This window comes from Clarias gariepinus, chromosome 23 (genome assembly GCF_024256425.1).
Source record: "Clarias gariepinus isolate MV-2021 ecotype Netherlands chromosome 23, CGAR_prim_01v2, whole genome shotgun sequence".
Lineage (NCBI taxonomy): Eukaryota > Metazoa > Chordata > Actinopteri > Siluriformes > Clariidae > Clarias > Clarias gariepinus.
The window spans coordinates 17749094-17770536 of record NC_071122.1 but is presented as its reverse complement, the minus strand read 5'-3'; the positions used below and the strand labels follow the sequence as shown (position 1 = coordinate 17770536).

Genomic DNA, 21443 nt, shown 5'->3' with positions numbered 1-21443 from the left:
CGACCGAGGCATGGAGCAGCATTGCATCGCTTGCTTGAATTTCTTACTCGTCTCCTATAACCCTCGTCGAATTCCTCACCGCTCTTAAACCTCTCCTAGAAGTGTCAAGTGTCTCTCTGTTAGCTTGCTGGCATGGAGTTGTGTACGTTAAATGGAATATAATGTTAGTCGCCGTAAGAAAGACGATTTATGTAGGCCAGGTTTAACACCTTTAGCGTCTGTTTGTTCGTAAAAGAGTTTAAGCATACGCTTAGGGTGAGTGTGTGTTACACATATATGGCAATATTTTAAGTTTAGCCAGTAGAGATAACTGTAAAGCCGCAGGCATAACATAAACCGTAAAACGGCACTAACGTAAACCGCATTAATTTGTCTTTGTGGTAAAACTGAACGTGACAGCAAGAGTCTTGCCATGTTTAAACCAGGGGTAGGTACTGTAAAAGTGTGGGGGGTGGGCGAGAGAATTGGTCAACAACGTGACAAAGGAACAGGCGGTGAGAGCAAGCCAGAGAGCAAAGTAATGCAGCCTTCAGTTTTTCGAATCATCAATAATCCTGCAGGGAATGTGGACTGACAGTTTAAATGGTCGTGTTGAGAGGTTTTCCCTTCAGGGTAATTAACATTATCAAGGAACAGCAGGTTACCTCGTTAGTGGCGTGCTCATTTAATTAACAAACCACACTAATTAGATTGAACTCCGGGCTGGAGTTTGCTACAGCAGGCATGTCGAGTTAAGGCAAAGTAAAGAAGGGGTGAAAGGAAAAAAAAAAATCAAATCAAATAACGAGACAGTTTTACAAGACCTCTCTGTCACGGTCGCTCCGGCGTATGTGTGCATAAGCACAAAGAGTTCACATATGTCAGCAAGATAGATGTGTAGTCAGCGCTGGTGGCTTGTTAATGATTAATCCCTCATTAGATTCATTCGTTTCAAAGCTGTGCGCATTAAAACGCAGCGACTGATTATGTTGTACTGGCAAGGCTCGCCTTAACAACACACAACAGGAATGTGCATACAGTATAGATCGTTTCTCTTATTATGTCTCCCTCTTCCTGTTATACTCATTCAAATCTTTTTTTTATATATATTTAATTGAAGATACAGTATTGAAGATTACTGTCTTACTTTTAAACGGCGTCATTATCTCATTGACTTTATAGCTCACGAGTAAATGCGGTGCTTATTAACCTAAAGGAGCAGTTTGTAATTTGGAATTCCTTGCTGCCTGCAAGGCAAGTCCCAATTGCACTGACAAGTCTAGTCTCTCGTCTTGTCTGCTTTCCCAAACTAGCCTGCTGTGTTAAAATTACAAATCATTACGATGCCCTAAAATACTAAGACTGTTTATGTTGCATAACAGCATGCAGGTATAAAAAACTTCAGGTTATGTTTTATTGCTTATAAGTGTCATGATGCTAAGCGCTTCTTTTTAAGCCTGTTTAAAAGCATGTTCTTTTTTTAGCTGCCAAAAAATAAATCAAACTGATATGAAGTAAACTTGATGTTTTAATTAAGAAAGTAATACATATAAATATATATCATGTACTAAATACAAATTGTTGACCCCAGCTAATGACCATGTTGAAAATGTTGAAGCTTAAACCCTTTCTAGTCACTTTGCTAGATTATCAGTTTCCAAATTGTTAGCACTGTGTACAAAAATATCTTTATAGTAGACACAACTTCGACAAATTATACCATTCTGACAGCACATGCTATATTAGCTATAAGAAAATACTAAAAACCAAACAAAAACAACGTGGCAAAGTTAGTCGAGGTAGCTAAAACAGCTACACGGCTAAAATTACCACAGCTGACTTTCCTATGCAGCTTGTTTGGTGTAAAAAAAAAATGTTTATGTGTGTGTGTTTGTGTAAAATTTGCATCCTTAACAGTTTCTTTGACATTAGAGAGACATTTGAGATGTAATATCAGAAAGACAAGCCGTTTGTTAGCAGTGCAGCTACAGTAACACATGCTAACCACAAGCTCATTAACTTAGCTAGCTCTGGATCTTATATTAGCTGGCTAGCAATATATTAGCTACACTTAGTGAATTTTTCAGTATTACACAGTCATTTTTCTGTTGATGCTTACTTCTTGCTGGGTTTAACATCTTTTTAAACAAATCCATGTGTGTGTGAGTGTGTGTCAGAGAGAGAAAGAGAGGGAGAGGGAGAGAGTCCATTTACATTAGCCACCATGTTTGCTGCAGGGTGTTTGGTCCTTTTGGGCAGCCTGGATGTTTAAGTAAATAAAATCCTGTCATTTAAGCAAGTTTAAAAGGAAAATAGCATACTTGACCAAGCAACAAATCAGAAATTGGTTAACTCCTTATGAAGCTGTTTCAGTGATGCATACGAATGATGACTGAAAAGTTTGATTTATTTTTTCCATCCTTCCATCAACCATCTTTCTGTCTGAACATTCCATACAAACTTTTTTTTTTTGCGAATTTTCTGAACAGCTTTGTCCTTAATTATTAGTTGTCCTGGCACACGTAGCATGATGTTACAGAATATAGCATTAGTGTGTCAAATATGAACTAAAAATCTAATTATTGTATGTTTCAGTATGTGTTGTCATAGCAGAAGAAGTGAGTGTGTGTGTGTGTGTGTGTGTGTGTTTGTGCGTGTATGAGAAAAAACTCATACACACACACAGATAGACATATACAAAACACACGTGGCTGTAGCCACGTATCAGTTGGTAATTGAAAAGAGGGGAAAAAAGTCCTCTTTTCATGTATTATTGAGGCCCTTATTTAATTAAAAAAATGAAAAGACTCATTAGAGACATGCTAATTAGTTTCCTTCTTGCGCGTGTTAACAGAGGGGCTGCGCTGCCATCGCACCATTGTGCACACAGAGTGCCACATTTAAATGAGCTGATGGAGAGATGTGTGTGTGTGTGTCTCCAGCTGGCACGCCTCTCTCGTCTTCTGCATCCCTCTTTTCTTTCTCTTTTCACTTTGCAAGTTCACTTCTTCACTGCCGGGCCAAGCCTGCTGTGTTTTCTTTTTTTTATAGCATTGCTAATACGAACTTTGACAAGTACTTTAACCTTGCTGAGTATCTTGTACCTTTGTTTTTCTTTTTTCTTTTTTTTTTTTTTGATAGTGATCCGAACACTTTTTTGGAAAAGTTTTATTCTGGAGATGTCCACTTTGCTCCAAGTGTCCTTCAATGGTGTTTATAACCTAGACATGGCTATCAAGAAAAACTGTTCCATTTCTCTTGAACTTTTGGTTCCTGAAACGAACGTCTTTTTTTTTTTTGTCCATTAAGTGGAAGTGCTTACTTGGAACTTTTCTCCTTATTTTTTTCTTTCACTGAAGAAGAGAGAAGGGTTTAAAAAAAAAAAAGACTGACGGAATGAGAAAAATAAGTGGGGAGGTTGACGAACGACAGAAGCCATGAAGGGAGAACAGTGCAGGGCAGCAGTGCCCGTTTCGGAGTTTGGGTTCTGGCGCAGCCGAGTGTGAAAGTCCATTTTTTTAAGCTGAAACATGAGTGAAATGTGCAATGAAGGCCAGTCAATAATGGGGCTTTTATGCTTCTCCCCCGCCAGCGTCAGCCGCTTCTCTTGTGTTCTACTGGAAATTTTTTGTCATTTTTATTCTGGGGCAGTGGGGCGTTAGATAGAGGCACAAGAGTGTGTGTGTGTGTGTGTGTGTGTGTGTGATGAGCAAGAGACTAATGGAAGAGGGAGGGGGGGAAGAGTTTGAGGAGGAGGTGGAAAAGGATGGGAGGGGGTGGATTTTCCACTTGAACTTGCTCTGCTCAGGGCATTCGCACAAGCGCTGCTTTTACATTTGTCCGAACGCTGTCACAAAAGTGCTCCCTGGACACTTCAGAACGGTTGCATTCCTCTCCCCTTTTTCTCCCAGTCGTGGATCCCTCCAGTGTCTGTCTCTCATTACTTTGTGTAGCTCGACACGCAGAAAGACCCCACAGAAATGCAGAAAGACCGCAGGATAGAAGGAATAGTGGTTGCCGGATTATTTCGGGACAAATTAACCCCTGAAACGGAGAGGGACGTCACGCTTCATGACTCTTTTGCTCGGGAGCTTGTATTTATGGATCCACCTGGTCCTGGCGCCTGGAGCCTTTCATCACGGCCGTTATTAACATGACAGCGGAGCGTCCCACTCAATATAGCCCCTTCAGTCTCCACATGCGGGCTAATATCTCCAGCCTGTTTGAAGGTAGCGCCGAGATGCTTTAAAAAAGCCCCCCCTCCTCTTCTCGCTGACCTGCTCGGCCTTCCTCATCGGTTCCACCTGAGCAATGTGACCTTCTGACCTTTTCTTTCAGGATTAAGGAGAGGCTATTTTTTTTTCTTCCAAAGGAACAATGGTGGTATTTTGGCTTTCCATAATTGGTATTTTGAATCGCTCATACATGTAGGAGTGAGTTTGTAAGCAAAGATTAAAAATATACAGTACCAAATATACTGGCTCTAATGAAGAAGCAAAGCAAAACGTACCTCTGCTGCAGAGGAGATGTTCATTTAGAGTAACCAGCCTCATAAATCACCAATTAACAACCAGCACCTCAGATTAGAGCCGTTATAAAGACTTTACAAAGCATAAGTAGCGGACACATCTCAATATTAATAGTTTGTTGCCTATTTTGGATGCCACGAGGATTCTTTTACAATGTAGAACTAAAGAAATAAATATCAGGATAGAAGGTGTGTCCAAACTTTTGACTGGAAGTGCGTGCACTGTATATACAGGGAAGGTTTAAGTTAAAAAGCAATTTACTGGATGGTATAAAGCATAAAAGGGTTAGCATGAAACTTTTTTTTTCTCTTAAGAATGAAATTAATAAAATTTATTTTGTCAAATTCCAAAGTATTCCATTCCACTCTTATTTTATAAGTTAAATGTCTGTGTGTATATAATTGTGGCATATTTTTTAAGAATATGACTTTATGTCCGCTGTTCTAAAAATTGTTTTTCACTTTTACCATAAAAACATTAAAACTAATGACTTGGAATGATTTAACATTAGCAACAACACTTTTTTATGAGACTAGAATTCCTTGGTTTTATAATTTTTATTAGGAAAAGCATTTTATACCTCTACAATCACAACTATATAACCTAAACAAAACTTTGACAAATCTAATAAAGAACAAGAGAAAAATAGGATGGTACTATGAGACTAGCATTTTTATCTGATGTTTGTAGTTATTGGCAGACTGAAAACAAGGGTTTTTAAATGGCTTCAGGCCACTGTGTGCTAACTACAACATAAAGAGTTAAAGCTTACAGTTAGCACCTCTTCACCCTTTCTCCCCTACATGCTCATCTTTAGACACACACACACACACACACACTCTCCCCCCCCCCCAGCCCATCCTATCCTTCTTAAGCCCTTAGCTTTTTTTTCTTTTTCTTCTTCTTCTTTTTTTTTTTTTATTATTTTTTACATCTAACACGTTCGGTATTCCCCTGCACAGGGTTGTAACAGCAGATTGTACAAACAAGATGCGACGGCTTGTTTAGCGGCCGGAGCCCAGCGAGAGGAGGCTGATGAGGGTTAGCGTGAATAAACAGATCGTAATGCCTATCAGCACAGGAGAAAGAGGGAAATACCAGGAAGGAGGGAGAGACTTGGTGGAAAAAAATGGTGTGTGTGTGTGTGTGTTTGTACAGCACAGACCAGTCCTCCCTCAGTGAGCTGGGTAATTCTTTCTGACAGGGATAAACAGCACTGGGATGTTGTTCCCAGTGTACCGCACTGAGGTGTGTGTGTGTGTGTGAGAGAGAGAGAGAGAGAGAGAGAGACTCCTTCTCCAGCCATTTCCTTGTCATTTTTTCAATTATCCTCTTCCCCCCCGGAGGTCCCTGAGCTCCGCCGGTGAGCTTCAAGACAGGTCATTTAGATGGAGTGTGCTGTTTATATTTTGATTATATGTTCCTTTCTCCTCTATCACTCTCCATTTAGTGCCAGGGTAACATCACAGACAAGAAACACACACCCACCTACACACGCACACAAGCACACAATTACACACTAGCATCAGCTAGGCTCGGGGGCTTGTTAAAGCAGCGTGAATCAGGGAGAATTACTCTGACGATAAATTTGTCCTCCTGCTATGGAGCATGCCACAGAGGGACAGTTGTATTTATTTTCTCACCAATATCTGACAGTTTGTGTCCGCCCTGTCTGGAACAGCCTGCTTGTGCGTATAATGTGTGTGTGTGTGTGTGTGTGTGTTTGAGGGGGAGAAGAGACCTCCATGCAGTCTGCGTGAGTTGGTGTGTACTCCTCAAACCTGATTCCATCATAATTCACACTAGCCGTCTAGTCGCAACTCCTTCGCAGTCTTTAAAGCACTAGACCTTCATGGCCCTTCTCTAAATTCACCAACTTTAAGCACCATTTATCAGATTTTCCCCCTCTTTATATGGACGAGCATATTATTCCTCTCCGGCAATAAAAAACCTTTCAAGAACTCAGCCAGTCCCAATTACGGCTTTATGGAGCTGATTCGCCACGTCTGTTCAAAGTTTCGCCGCATGTTTTTATGCACGCTTGCTGCGGGCTTTTTCTCTCCTCTTTCTCCTTCCCTCCCTCTTTCTCTCTTTTTTTTTTCTAAGCGTGTGTGTGTATGTGTATGTGCTGCAGCCCTACGTGTGATAATTACCCCGTAATGTGGAATGGCAGCGAAAGCTCTAGAGGATGGAGATGTATTCATCATCCATTTATTTAAATACCATAATTTAGTGTACCGCTCATTACCGCCTGGCTGACCTTTTCTGAAGAGAAGGACTCTCCTCGTTCGTGTCCCTACGCCGTCATTCTCCTTACGACTTTTTCCTTCTTAAGTGGGGGGAAAAAAATGTGCCATTGTCTTTGTTCGATGCCATCGCCGGAATTATTGGCACCCTCGGTGAAGATGGTTAATGAAGGTCGCTGTCGTTAATTATCTTAATCTCATGCTGGAATTATGAGAGGTCTTTTTTATTTAAAAGAAAAAAAAATCTTCACAAAATATACGAGGGGTGTTCAAGTCAAAACGGGACTTGCGACAAACTTTGTCGTGACTAAAGGGGTAAAATTAATTGATTCACAGGCGCTGTAAAGATTGCAAAAGCCATACGACTGTGAGTGCTGATCCTGACCGAAGTGGTTCAGAGACACTTCCCGTGAACATTCAGAGAGTGGAACGCCTGGGCCTTTTTTGCGCCAACTTGCACAAGAGACGCATTTGTCTGTGGGAGCTGTACTTACAGTCATTCACAAACATCCCTTCCACATTACAGGAGCTCGACCGGGAGTTATTGCTGCATCCCCCATACAGTACATTCATGGCCTCACTCAAACACATTTTTGCATGTTTGGGACATTTAAGGAGTTCCTGGGAGGCCAGAGTTTCATACATGAGGCAGGCAGAAAACTTTCTACTTTGGTGGTATCCAAGCCCAATTAAAACACTGGGATAAATGCATTAGTGTAGCAGACGATTATATAGTATAGCAATAAAGATGCTTTTTACTCTCATAACTGTTTTCTGATTTTTTTGCACAATCAAAAATCCTGATACGACTTGACACCTATTTCTTGATATTGGGATTTGGGTGCCTAAAGTTTTCTCCCTGACCCTACTTGAGCTCCCCCGATCCTTTACCATACATCCTAAGTTCTAGTGGCGTCTGTTGAACTCCAGGCGTTTATGTTCGTGGTTAGATAAACATCTTTACTCAAGCTTTTTTTCTTTTACATTTAAATGGTGTCACTTTCCAGATTTACATACGTGGTGACACTATCTTCTACATATGGGTTTTGTTTTGTTTTGTTTTTAAATCCCGGTACCCACTCTCATCACTCTGCATGTGTGTGGTGACAAAATACCCCTATGTTCACTTCCAGGGAGATTTATTAATGCACAGATTGTTTCTAACGTCCTAATTATTGCACTGACAGCAGATACGGGAATATTCACACATTTTTTTTTATTTATTTTTTTTATAATGAGTGTTGAAGGTTTTTATCATTTAATGCGCATTCATTAATCCTCCCTACGTTGATGAATGCCTGGGGGAATTTTGCTTCTGTCACCTCACATTTCTAAAGTAAAATGGGAAGTCATGGACGAGCGCTGAAAAGTTCCTGAACTCCTTGATTGAGCTGAAAAAAGGTTAGCGTATAAATAGCAACACTTTTCAGTATCGCATTCTATTCATACGATTCCTGTAGCTGCCTTTTTTTAACTTATTTTTTTATTCTTTCAATCAAAGGTTAGATTTCTGTCGTATTTTTTTGTTTGCCATTTAAAAAACATATATATATACTATATATATATATATATTCCCCCCCCCCATGGTGGTAGTAATTCTGAAGCTGATTTCTGACTTCTTTTTTTGAGTTTGGAAATAAATTGGCTGTTAGAAACTTTCCATGTGACATAATAAAGTAGATTAATTTCAAACTTCAAATCTTTGGGACAAAATGCAGAAATTCTAGAGTCCAGGTTTCTGAAACGAGTTACCAGCAGGAGTCTTAGCTCTGCTTTAATATTCGTTTATATATATATATATATATATATATATATATATATATATATATATATATATAAAACGCTAGTACGAATTCTAATAGCCGAATCCTTGATAATTTTGAGCGGCGTCATCATGACAGCGGCGTGGATTATAATTTGTGAGCGGGTATTATGAAGCTGCATACATTTGCAGTAATGGAATATAATAGAGTCGAGCAGCGCAGTAGGGACGCCGTTCAGAGTTCTTTTAAGAGCCGGCGATTTCAGCTTAATGAAAATGAGCCTCTTGGCACTCGGACGGCCCATTGTGCCAAGGAGTGATATATTTAAATTGTACTTGTCAGGAAATTCTCTTGTTCTGAGTTTGACCTCTATATAGAAGCAGGCCATGGCAGGATCTGGACATAGCGTCCAGCTTGGATTGGGGCGGGGGGTTGGTTTGACTAGGATGAGCCGGACGTTGTTCTCCGAACGTCTTGATTAATACGAGTAAATCGGATCTGTACGAGAAACCGTAATTCATCAAGGACATGGAAAAAAAAAAGAGCGAGAGAGAGGACGAGATTAGAACTCATTGAAATGCGCACTCGGTCTCCACTTCTTACTTTATGACCCTCCGGGACGCATCGCTCTTCTTCCTCGCTTTTTTCTTTCCTCTCTCTTTCTTTCTTTCTCTCGCTCCCTCGTTTCCCCTCTCTTCCCTTTGTTAATCAGTTAAACTTGCTCTTCAAACAGCTCCTCTAATTACTGTTCCTCGCTCTCTGCAAAATGCCCGTCTCCCCTGCTGCTGCGCTTCTCCTCCCACCATCTCTTTCTCTCTCCCTCACTCTCTCTCTCTCTCTCTCTCTCTCTCTGGATTGGAGTTGACCTCTGTAGTGTGCCGTGCGCGGACAGGCCTGGTGAATCTTAATGGCACTGGGAAGCTGCAGAGGTGCCACAGACGCAGCCTCATTAAGAGACAATTTGAGATGCTCATAGAGATGGCTCGAGGGGGTGGTAGCCATCAAACACGCACGCGCACACACACACACACACACACACACACACACGCACACGCACAAAAAAATACTCAGTTGAAATTTATACACCACTAAATTTCCTTTCATGGGCTTTACTATAGTTTTACACAAAGCTTCTTTTTGATTCCTGATGCATAATCTCACAAATTTTAACTTTCCACCACACATTTGCTCCCATGTTGTGTCTAGGACCTACACCCGGTCTCGTATTGTTTCAACTATTACATCAGTTGAAATAAGGCCGGAAGTTAGGGTTTTAAAGGTTATTATAAAAAAAAAAAAATATTGCGTAAAAGTAAAAAAATCCACTATTTTACTGTTAATTTTCCCAATAAAAGATATTATCGTAAAAATCCTTCTCAGTTGCACGGTGTATAAGGAAACCCTAAATCTGATGACGTGATGATCTGGCTCTCATACTAATCTAATCACTGCCTGGTTCTTCTCCAGCACCAGCACCTTGTCAGTGTATGTATGTGTGTGTGTATGCCTTGATGTAGCAGCATGTGTGTAAGTCCTAACCCTCCACCAGATCAAAGCCATCTGTTGTACTCGGTCTAAAGGTGGACATAAAAACAGCAGCGATAAAAAGTGCGTGACCCCCGCCGCTCAGCGCCGATGGCTGCAGATTTCACGCTACTTTGCACACATACACACAACACGCTCCTGTCTGGAAGGCAGTCGCCGCACTTATTTACTTTCCCACCAACCTGTTGGAGCCGAACACACATGGAGGCGCATACGCACAGCCAGGAGAGACAGGTTGTCTTCCGGTGGCTAATGCCAGCCCTGGGGAGTAGAAATGCAATGCTAACACACTCACACACATAAACACACACTCATACACAGAGCACCCCTGAAGCTGTTCTTTCTCCTAACAACTGTCTTTGTCTCTGGTGTGAAACTGAAGCAAAGGGAGAATTCGACTGTGATGATTCGCACCTAGGTCTTCGCTAATCTAGCGCCCATCTCTCCTGCTCAAAAAAAAAAGGCATTCAGTGCAAAAAAAAATGGAAGAAAAAGAAAGAGAGGGCGAAAAAATTTAATTCATTTAATAAATGCCTGACTTGAAATGGTTGGAGGGTTTTTTTTTTTTTAGTCTCCTCTATTACGAAGCCTATTCAGCTCGCGAATGAAAGGGCGGGGGAAGGGGGGAAGAGAAATCATTTGCGTCGAGAGACAAAGCCGAACGAAAATATAATTCGGCATTGTGCGCGGGCCTTTTTGTCGGGCGGCCGTCAAGCAGGCTAATGGCGACGCTTTTCGCATGCAAAAAAAAAAAAAAAAAACACAGCAGTGTCGAATTGCACATGCCGGCGTAATGGGCTCGCTTTTGTGGGATTAGATTATAGGGGCAATTAACGGCGTCAAACCTTAACAACTCGGCATTCAGGCGCGCTGCGATGGAAGGTGTTATAACTCCAGTAATTATTGTGCCCCACAACTGGAAAACGTCAATGAACGTGTGTATCAAATAAAATGCACGGCGCAGAATGGGACACCGATGAGGGATTAATTACAGGGTGGTGTTTTGCAATCCAGGTCGCGGTGACAAGCGGCGCGTTGGCACGATGCCAAGCGTCTGCGACGCTCGAGCTCCCTTACCTCCCTCCCTTTACCTGAACAGCATCCCGTGCTTTTTACACTCGCACACAAACATTCACGCATACGGTATATTTGTCTCCATCGACCAGCTTCCACAGACTCTTCCTGGGCCTTGTCCTAATGTTTTTTGTTCTCTGTACTACCCTGTTTTTATTCTCAACGCTCCGGTGTTTATTCGGGTTAATAGTCCATGTTACAGACGGTCTGCGAACTCGACTCCAGGTGTGGAGTTTCATAAAACAAAGATGGATAAGAGAATCTTACCAAAGTACCGTATCCATAATGCGCTTGGTGAGATTGCATAACTATAACATGGTGATAGTGCCACATTATAATATCCATATAAAGTAATGAGGTAGAACACATGCTTAGGTGTAGCATCTGTACCACATCTGTTTATAATCTATGAAAACATCACCATAGAGCTTGTCTAAAAATGGCATGTTGTGTATTCTGACATTTAAGATGATTCGACGAGTTGTGGGCGGAGAATATAATGCGGAATCAAAACACCAAACCTGTGTGTTTTTTATGCTTTACATTGTATATTTGTTTCAGAGGTATATAACACACTTACAGTATCCTTCCTACGTGGCTTGACTCGCGATAAGAAAAATAGACATGTTAAATTTTCTGTGCGGAAAGATTGGAAACGTAATAGTCAAACCAAAACTGTAAAAACTTAACTAACGGCCAGTGCATGAAACCTGCGTGGGTAAGATAGGGATGTAAGAGCCATTTTGTCGGACTTATGAACGAATCTGACTTACAAACGTGTTCCCACTAGGAAACTCGTTTGTAAGTCGGGGACTTACTGTATAGCACAATACAATCAACTGCACTGTGTTGACCTACAGTGTGATTAGGCAAAAGGGGATGTACTGAATATATACAGCCGTTGTAATGTGTGTGGATTACTGGTTAACACACAATCGCCTCACACCTCCAGGGTTGGGGGTTTTCTTCAGGTCATTTGGTTTCCTCCCACAGTTCAAAGACATGCAGTGTAGGCGGATTGGTATGTCCAAATTGCCTGTAGTATGAGTCAGTGTGTGAGTGTGTGTGCCCGGTGATAGGCTGGCACCCTGATCAGGGCGTTTCCCGCAATGTGCCCTGAGCTTCCTGGGACAGGAACTGGGTACGCAGGACGGAAAATTAACAAACGTCCTGTCCAGGTCACAGTCACGTACCAGTGGCTCCACATTTTTACCCCTGCGCACTGTTAAATGATTTTAAAATTGTTTTGAAGAAAATGGCTACAAAAAATAGGTCAGGGAAGTTCATCGGAAATAACATCGACCTAATCGATATATATTTGTTATTTCTATTTACTTTAATACGTTGTGGATATGTTGTGCCTACTTAAAAACACACTACAGCGTGTGTAGTCAAACAACATGGAAAAAACAATCATCATAACAATCACGATATTTATCCTTTTTTTTTTATTCTCGAAGCGATGCCCAGAGTTCCTGTTTCTGCGCGGTCTAGTGATGAAAAAAAACAACAACAAAAAACATGGAATTTTTTAGTATTAGACACACGCATCCACAAACACATACCTCACACCCCTCTCGATACCTTCCTTGTATCAAATTGGAAGAAGGCACTTGAACCCCTTTGCTTGAAGTCACTTAGCAAAAGGCTGCCAAACCTCCTCCTGGCGACTCTCTATCGAATCCGCCTGGCACCAAACACATTTATCATATTTAACCTCCGTTTAATAGCAGCCAGACATCGCCATCAGAGATATGATATCATTTCAGCGCGGTGAGCCTGGACTTGCCTGGAGTTGCCACCGCCACGAGCGTGATAGAGCGGCTCCACTTGAAGCGCCCCCCCGCCCCACCCCCACACACTCACACACACACCCACACTCGCATGCTACGAGCTAAAGGAGTGCATAATGTGGTCTTGTCTCCCCTTTTCCCCTTCACTGGAGGGATTTCATGATTGAGTGTGTTAGGTTATGGATGACTCGTTTGATCACGATATGCCGGGTTTACAATAAAAGATTGGACAAGGCTCGCCGCGCGCACTCTCTCCATACTGATAACCACATGCGAGGGAGCCTTTATCCTCTTCTCTTGGATAGAGGAAGGGAGGGAGACGGGGCGCGGAGGCGAGGAGGAGGGGAGAGGGAACAAGTGTGTTCATATTTACCGCCCGTCTTGTTTACAAAGTCAAATCAGACCTTTACAGATTTAATTTGCCACTGACAGCTCTCTCTCTCGCTCTCTCTCTCTCTCTCTCTCTCTCGGCCTTTGAATAAATCAACCGCACGCTCAAGCCCTGCCTCAAAAACAAATGACTCCAGATCAAATTTGCAGCCTTCCTCTGTTTTTTTTTTTTCCTCTCTCTCTTTTTCTTTTTTTCCCCCTGTTGCGTACGCCGTTTAGATAAATGTATACATTATGCGGATTGTAATTTGTTCTCATATTTCGGGCTTCAAGCAGCCGTCGCCTGTAAATAGCTTTATTTTTATTGAGCAGTTGCAGTGAGATAATCAGTTATGGCCCTTGAGCAGTAAATAGGAAAATAAATGGGACCCCGTGGAGCGGCTAAGCTGCGACGTTTGTGTGTGTGTGTGTGTGCCTGCGTGCTCACACAATGACGCTAGAATTCGAGGAAGCATACCACAGACGTGCTTCACGGGTGCTTCTCTTTTCTATTTTTTCCCCTCTCCTTTAATTCCAGCCCATTCTCAAAATTTCTCTCTCTCACACACACACACGCTCTCTCTTTTCTCTCTCTCTCACACTCACTGCATATTTGGAGTAAGATAATAATCGCTGCGCTCGTTTTAACGCCTCACTGTCATTGCCCAAATTGCGCTCTCTTTTCCAGACTTTTGCTAGCTTGTTTCCTGATCGTAATCTTATCGAGTTGTTTGTTATTTTTGACAAAGGCTCGATTCTGATAGTAGCAGCTCATAATAACAACATGTGTGCTTGTGTGTGTGTGTGTGTGTATATGTGTGAGTCGAGGTTGTTTGGTTCAGATAAGAATTCCTAGCTGAAACAATATTTGCTCATCGTGTTCAGTGATTTTTCTTTTCCCTTTTTTTTTTTTATTATTATTTTTTTTTTAAACTGACAGCTCTATAACGATACAGCTTGACGGCCCCAGTGTGTTGTTTTTTTCCGTGACTGTGTGTGTGTGTGTCGGTTATATTGTTCATAATAAACAGCTGTGATGAAATACAGGAAAGAAAGAAAGAAAAACAAGCTGCTCGTAAAAAGGTTTTGTGTTGTAGGTTGAGTGTGTAGTGACATCATGGTGTGTTATGTTCACACACAGTTTGCGGCCTTGAAATGATTTTGCGTTTGTGTCATGAATAAACTTTTGCCGTTTAGCAAGTTTTCAGAAGGAGTCTCCACCAGTGTCAGAGAGAGAGAGAGTTTAGTTTTTCTATTTTCCTTTGAGTTTAAAATGAACTCGGAGTCCTCAGTCGCTGATTATTTTCCTACTGCAGCGTGTCCTGCTGTTGTGAATCCTCAAAGAGGGAAGTGTTAGAGAGTATTCGTAAGTTACTCAGCATCCCTGCACATTAAGGACAGTTAGACCAAAATGTGCACACACACACACACACACACACACACGTATTAACTGTTCCTGTCTCTGATTGGTCAGGTGCCCGTGTCCATGGCAATGATGACCCCGCAGATGATCACTCCTCAACAGATGCAGCAGATTCTTTCACCTCCGCAGCTGCAGGCGCTGCTACAGCAGCAACAGGCCCTCATGCTGCAACAGGTACTCACACACACACACACACACACACACACATCAAGTAAATTTTATACTTTTTCAAGAATGCGCTCAAAAGCATGTATTCTTATGTAATTGCGCACACACACACACACATAATCAAGTACATTTCATACTCTTACAAGATTGCACGCAAAAATCACATACAGTTGCACACACACACACACACACACACACACACACACACACACACAGCTTTTAAATTTTCTTGTGTTTTGTTGTGTTTCATATTTTTGGAGGATTTATTGTTAAAAAAGAGAACGGTCTACTCTTTCCTTGTACATTTAGTCCCCATGAGATCTTGAAACACGAAGCCCCTTTTTATTCTCTTTATCACCCCACTTTACTCCAACACACACACACACACACACACACACGCCTAGATCCCTTATCCCACCTTACTTCACTGTTTTACCGCACACCTCCTCCTTCCCCTTCTTAATTGAGTGTCTTAATCTACTAGGCAGCTTTACTCTGTTTTAATCACACACACACACACACACAGACTTCCAGCACAAATTAGTTCCCTCGCCGCGTCTGCCAAGTCGAAAATTTGCAGAGGAAGTCTCAAACTGACATTCTTTATGACTGCAACCGTTTCCAGGTCTTTTATGGACGTGCGTGCGCGTACGTGCGCCGCTCCATGTTAAGGCGCGGTCATGTGTATAGGCCTTCGGGAGAACTCGATCGAGGGCCGTGACGGAACAGAGCTGCTGAAACATCACCGCATCCTAACAGACGTGCCCGCGAAAGAGCCGCTTTGATGGCTGCGTGTGTAACGTTTTTAGTTTTAGCGTTTTACAAGATTTGAGTACGCCTCCTTTGGCTCCTGCTTCTACACGTCTGCGTGCCGCCAGCTATGGAAAGCTTGTGTGTGAGTCTCTCTCTCTCTCTCTCTCTCTCTCTCTTTCTCTTTTACCGTGTTTACAGACTCCTAGGCATCTTGTTATCTCATACTGTTGCCCGGGGTCCAAAGGTGTGGCCCTTGAAGGCAGACGTGAAAGAACAAACACCTCTCAGCACGTCTCTCAAATATTTAACGCAGCGCCGCAAGCTCACCCCAAGCTCCGCCCCTTGGCCTTTTAACCCCGTACAGAAATGAGGTCATCCTCCAGTTCTCCTCTTCATCTTACTTCATCGAACGAGACGTCAAAGAAAAAAAAAAAGAAACGCGTTCTAACAGAATCTGTTTGGCTGTAAAATATTTTTTGGTCCTAAAAGAGACAAATTAAACATATGTTGAGGTTATAAAAGTATTTGTTTGGGTGTTTGAACAACTACCTTGTTTTAAACAATCAGCTTTTCCATTCATTTTCTGTAGGTCCAGGGTAATTACATGTGTAGAAGACGCAGGGAAAAGTAACCTTTAGTGGAAAAAAAAGAAGTCTATTTTAATCGTAAAAAGTAATGCAATTTGTTTACGACAAAAAGAAATTGTTGTAGGTCTGACTCATCAAGCAGGATTGAAATATTTGTATGGAAATCAAAATTTACTTAACATTCATAGTTTTTCCCTCTCTCATTGACATACTAAAATGGTGGTAGTGGTAAGCACCATGGCCTCTAGGGTCGAGGGTTTGATTCTCGTCTCGGGTCTGTGTGTGTGTGTGGCGTTTGCATGTTCTCACTGTACTTGGTGGGTTTCCTCCGGTTTCCTCCCACAGTCTAAAAACATGCAGATTAGGTTAATTGGCGTTCCCGAATTTTGTGTGTGCCCTGTGATGGATAGGCTCCAGGCCCCCCTGTGACCCGATAGAAATGGGGAAGCTCAGTGCGTAAGGCATTGGACTACAGTTTGGAAAATCCCAAGTTCAAATCCCACAACCATCAAGTTGTCCCGGTTGGCCCTTAACCCTCATCTGCTCAGATGTATAATAAGAAACAAAAAAAAAAGTTGCTGTGTATAAGGGTAAAATGACCACAGACCTCCTGATACGATATTACTATGATACCTAGGTGCCGGTTCAATTTGTATTGCAAATCTGTTCTCTGATATCCCAAGTCAATATAATTCATTATTAAATAATTTTGCCAGCCATTGTTTGAGAAGTTTTTATAGAGAAATAGCAACATTTTACCACTTAAATGCAAACATATATACATAAAAAAAAAAAAGTATTAGATTTTTGCCACACAAAAGAATTCGACACATAACTGAATCGATAGAAGATGAATGAATAAATGAATGATACCCTGAAAGGTCTGTGACAGTGCCATAAAATGTCCCTTGCTCAAAAGTTTAAGGTCAGTACCAAAAGTATTCTGTATATGCGCTCTGTTTTAGCTGTGTTTCTGTCCTCACCCCAGCATATGCAAGATTTTTGTTCTCCCTCTATTATGAACGTTCATAGACATGTGATTAAACCTACTGAGAAACTGCGTCTGAGTGTGTTTATGCATGAGTTACCTCACCCCCCGCCCCCCCAACCCTTAATTACAGCCCAGCTGATATATATTTTTTCTTTTTCCCCCCAGTCTTCTCACCATTACAAAAAGCCAAGGTCACAATAATGGGAGTCTAAGGTGAACGCGTTGGAAGGCGTGCGGTTAACTTGAAAGGGGTCCACTGAATCAAATCATTAAAAAAGCCCTTAATTATCCTTTTAATTATTCTCCCTAGCGCCGAGCTCCACGCGGGCATGAATTAAGGGGGTAATGAGCGGGTGAGTGGTCGAAATCGGCCGATGCCAGCCAGGCATGGAGGAGAAATTTTAGCTCCGTCCAGAGAGATCGGCGACATATTGGAGCTGACGCGGCTATAGCGCGTTAAATAGGGTTTAGCCGCAAGCTTCAGCTGGCTACCTCCTTCGTTCGTAAGGTGGCCTGAGGATTGACGATGTGAGACACACACAGATAGCATATTTCTCATGTGTAATTTGAATCTAGGCCGCAATCAAGATTAGGGTCAGCGTTTTTTACAAAATTTTGAAGGGAGAAAGAAATACCTTCTCACTGCATTGAAGCTTTGGCCCAAGTGTTCAATCTTCTAAGTTCTAGTATGTTGATAGCCGTTAGAAAGTCACGAGAAGTAAACACTCTTGAGATTACCTTTCTAAAGTGGAGTTCCCACATGTTATGTTTACTCCTTGACGAAAATGAGTTTCTCTGATCAGAGCAATCTTGTAGGATTCAATAGCAATATTATCTTCATCCAAATGTTCTAAACATTAGAGATTAGAGAATCATCAGGGATCACGTGATACGATATTATCACGATAAGTAAGACGTGTAAGTATCACGATTTGATAAATATCTTGATATACTGTATGTGTGCATAGTTTAGAATATATAAATAAAGAAACTATATAACTAAATGTAATCAAAATAAATCAAATCAATTTTCAAAAAGTATTGGTATCAATCCCCACACAACAGAATTGTATTGATATTCTGATGATAAACATGGATGTGAGTTTAAAAAAAAAAAAGATCGAGTACCCTTATATCATTTTACGGACTCGTCCATTAAATCTCTTATAAATTGCTGGATAGGATCATTGTTCAGCCAGTAGCATGTACAAAAAGCTGAAGCTTATTGTTTATTTGAACTTTTCAGCTTTTCTTGTTTCTGGCGTCCCCTAAATGGCCACCGTCAGCATCTACCATGATCAGGCGTTTCCCATGTCTGGGATATCTGTGTTACACAGGATGTGCAAAGATTATTAGAGCTTCCTGGCAAAAAAAAAAAAACATAATAGCAGTAATAATAATAATAATAATGATAATTTGAAATGAAAACAAACAGGTCTACATTTGCTGCGGTTGCAGAGATGTAGAACAAGGCTGCTGCTGGGAGCCGGACCGGCTGGCGCAACAGCCTGCAAAACTGCTTGAAACAGAGCTTAACTGAGACATTGCACGAAAAGTAGTAGGATTGTAGCATCAGCCTTAATGAGAGAAGGGAATTGAGGAGAGTACAATGCTTCTAGAGTTTGTTTAAAGACAGTTCAGACCTGAACATTTTTTTATCATGATAATATCATAGTGTGTTTATTTCTAGAGATGGGGGAAAAATTGATTACATATCACAATTCTTTTGCATGGCAATTCATGTATTGCCACAATCCAAAATTGATATTACAAATAAAATAATATATTTTTGTTACATTTTTGCTTGATTTCATTTAAGATAAAATATTGCCGTTCTTGTATAATTCTACACATGGAGCGCTCTAAACTATTTACACTTTGACAGGCATCCTGTGTGATATGTGCAAAATATTTGTGATTTTTTTTTTTTTAGAATTACAGGTTATTAATAAAAATTCGTGATACTAACATAATTGAAATACAAACTGGATCAGCACTAAGGTATTGTGAATATATCATAATCAGATGATCCCTGGTGATACTCATTCCTATCTATCTTGGCAAATGTCTTACAACATCTGTGTCTTATTAACATCATCAAAAAATCTCTGGCCCCCTTTTAAAATAAAGAAATTACATGAACAAAGGACATTTTTTATTTTGTCATTTAATCCAACAGCACAACAAACTAATCCATGTTTATCTGGTGCATTCGACTTTAGAACTTCAGATGTATTGGCGTATTAGCAGTTTTCTTTTCTTCTGATATTGATTAAAATCTACAATGAATGTAAAATAAAATAAAATAGTACAAGTAGCGTTAAACAATAAACATGCGGTAGGATCATTAATGAATAACCGATAGATAAACGTGTCTGTTTTCCTTCACATTCCTACACGTCTTTTACAATCTCTCTATCTCCTTTCCATTGTTCGAAAGAATGAAACACAATCTTCGCAATAATGCCCCAAACACACACATCTCCTGTACACACACACACGAACACACACACATCTCCTGAAAGCTTGTAATCTGAGTTGGCAAGGTGTGTCGCTACAAAGTGTTTCCCTGTGATAACACACACTCACTCACACTCACACACACACACACACACACACAATGTTTACCTGTGTATAAAGACTGAGTCACGTTCAGTTGAGCTTTAAATCAGTAACCGGCGTGTAAACACAGTTTCGGGTTCTTTATTAACCAACCTTCTCCAGTGCCCAGGGCCAGACACACTGCCTAGTTTCTGAGAAACCGCTCGCTTCATTTATGCTCTAAAATACGTGTGTAGGTTTTGGGTTTCCCTCGTGCCACTGGGGTCCCACACAATGTGGCTCAGCCGGGCGTCTGGTAGCGTGATGTGGTGTCTGGGAGCAGAACTCTGACAGTGGAACATTTGGGTGCTGTTGGTTGCGGGGTGGGGCCTCTGTGCATTGGACCCATGGATGCTTGATCAGTGTTCAGTTGACCAGTCAGTGGTCATAATGTTATTGCTGACATATATACTAGTATGAGTCGCTGACAGTTGTTATTTATACTGACTTAAACCTAAATCACACGCGACTCCACATCTTTGGTCACCAATAAAGCCTGCCGTCTCTCAGGCTCACCTACCCACTGATCCAAGTTCAGCCCCTGGCAGTCGATTCCTCTCATTTAAAACACCGTAAACAGCAAGTCATCACAGATCATCTTAAAAAGCGGCTCGTCCATAATGGTTTCATGAGACAGGTGCTACAGCCGAGTGGGTCGTAAATAACAAGGTCTGTCTCTGTGTTGTCAAGTGTGCCACATCGCAGGAAAATTTACAGGCTCCCTCTTAACGCCAGGAGCCTGAACTTTTACTGAAAAACTGAACCTGGCGGGAGGGGATTTTTTTATTTAATTTTTTTTTTAGGACGCGAACATTTTTACAAGAGTCAAGCCTTTAAAACGCAAGGCATGCTTTTTGTGATTATTATTTCCTGTGTGACCACTTTGCAAAACAAAACTGCGGCATTACATATTCCTCTGTACGTCAGACAATCTTCACTCCAAGGTTCTTGCAGGTGACGTAGATTTTAATTGTGCTTTTTTTTACAGAATGACATAAAGAGTGCTGTAGTATGAATTTGTTCTCACTCAAGATCACCACTGTTATTATTCACAGTTTTAGGCTCTTTCAGCCTTGTATTGTGTAGAAAAGGCCTTTTTTAAATAAACCGCACTTTATTTAAAGGTTTTGTTCTTTCAGTTAGCCTTGATAAACTTTAAGATTTACCAAGCTGTGATTTCTTATCTCTTTTCTAAGAAGTGTTCTTGTTATGCGCTGTTTCATGTGCCACTTTTGTAGTGTTAAGAGTTTGTTGTTTCCATTCGAAGTTATGTTAAGAAACCTTTGTAGATCCGGCGACCTCTCTGGTGGAAAAATTTTACTGCAAGGAGAAAAGTTTCGTCCAGCCAGTTATACTTTGCACCACTAACCTGTTAATTTACACATTATCAGTTTTCAGAGCTGAAAGAAAAGAAGATATTTTTCTTCATAAACAATTAAAATTGTGACTGAGTACTGAGTGTAATAATTAGCTGTTAATTAGTTCAACAGCTGGCAGTATAGTAAGCTGAACAGAAAACAGGTGGAAAAGTAGCTGTAGCAAATTAGCTTTAAAACCAACTAATGGAGGTCTAAAATGAGCTGAATAATTTAAACAAATGTGGTAGGTTTATGATAGCAATA

The 21443-nt window shown here is 41.1% G+C and overlaps 1 protein-coding gene across 2 annotated transcripts in view; it reads left to right on the top strand.

Annotated features, from left to right (window-relative positions):
• foxp4 (forkhead box P4) overlaps positions 1–21443 on the top strand; it is a 133524-nt gene that overhangs the window by 66026 nt on the left and 46055 nt on the right. For both annotated transcript variants that reach the window (XM_053484131.1, XM_053484130.1), the window contains one exon: positions 14773–14895. In XM_053484131.1, coding sequence (XP_053340106.1) covers positions 14773–14895 — 123 coding nt within the window. The remainder of the gene's footprint in view (positions 1–14772; positions 14896–21443) is intronic.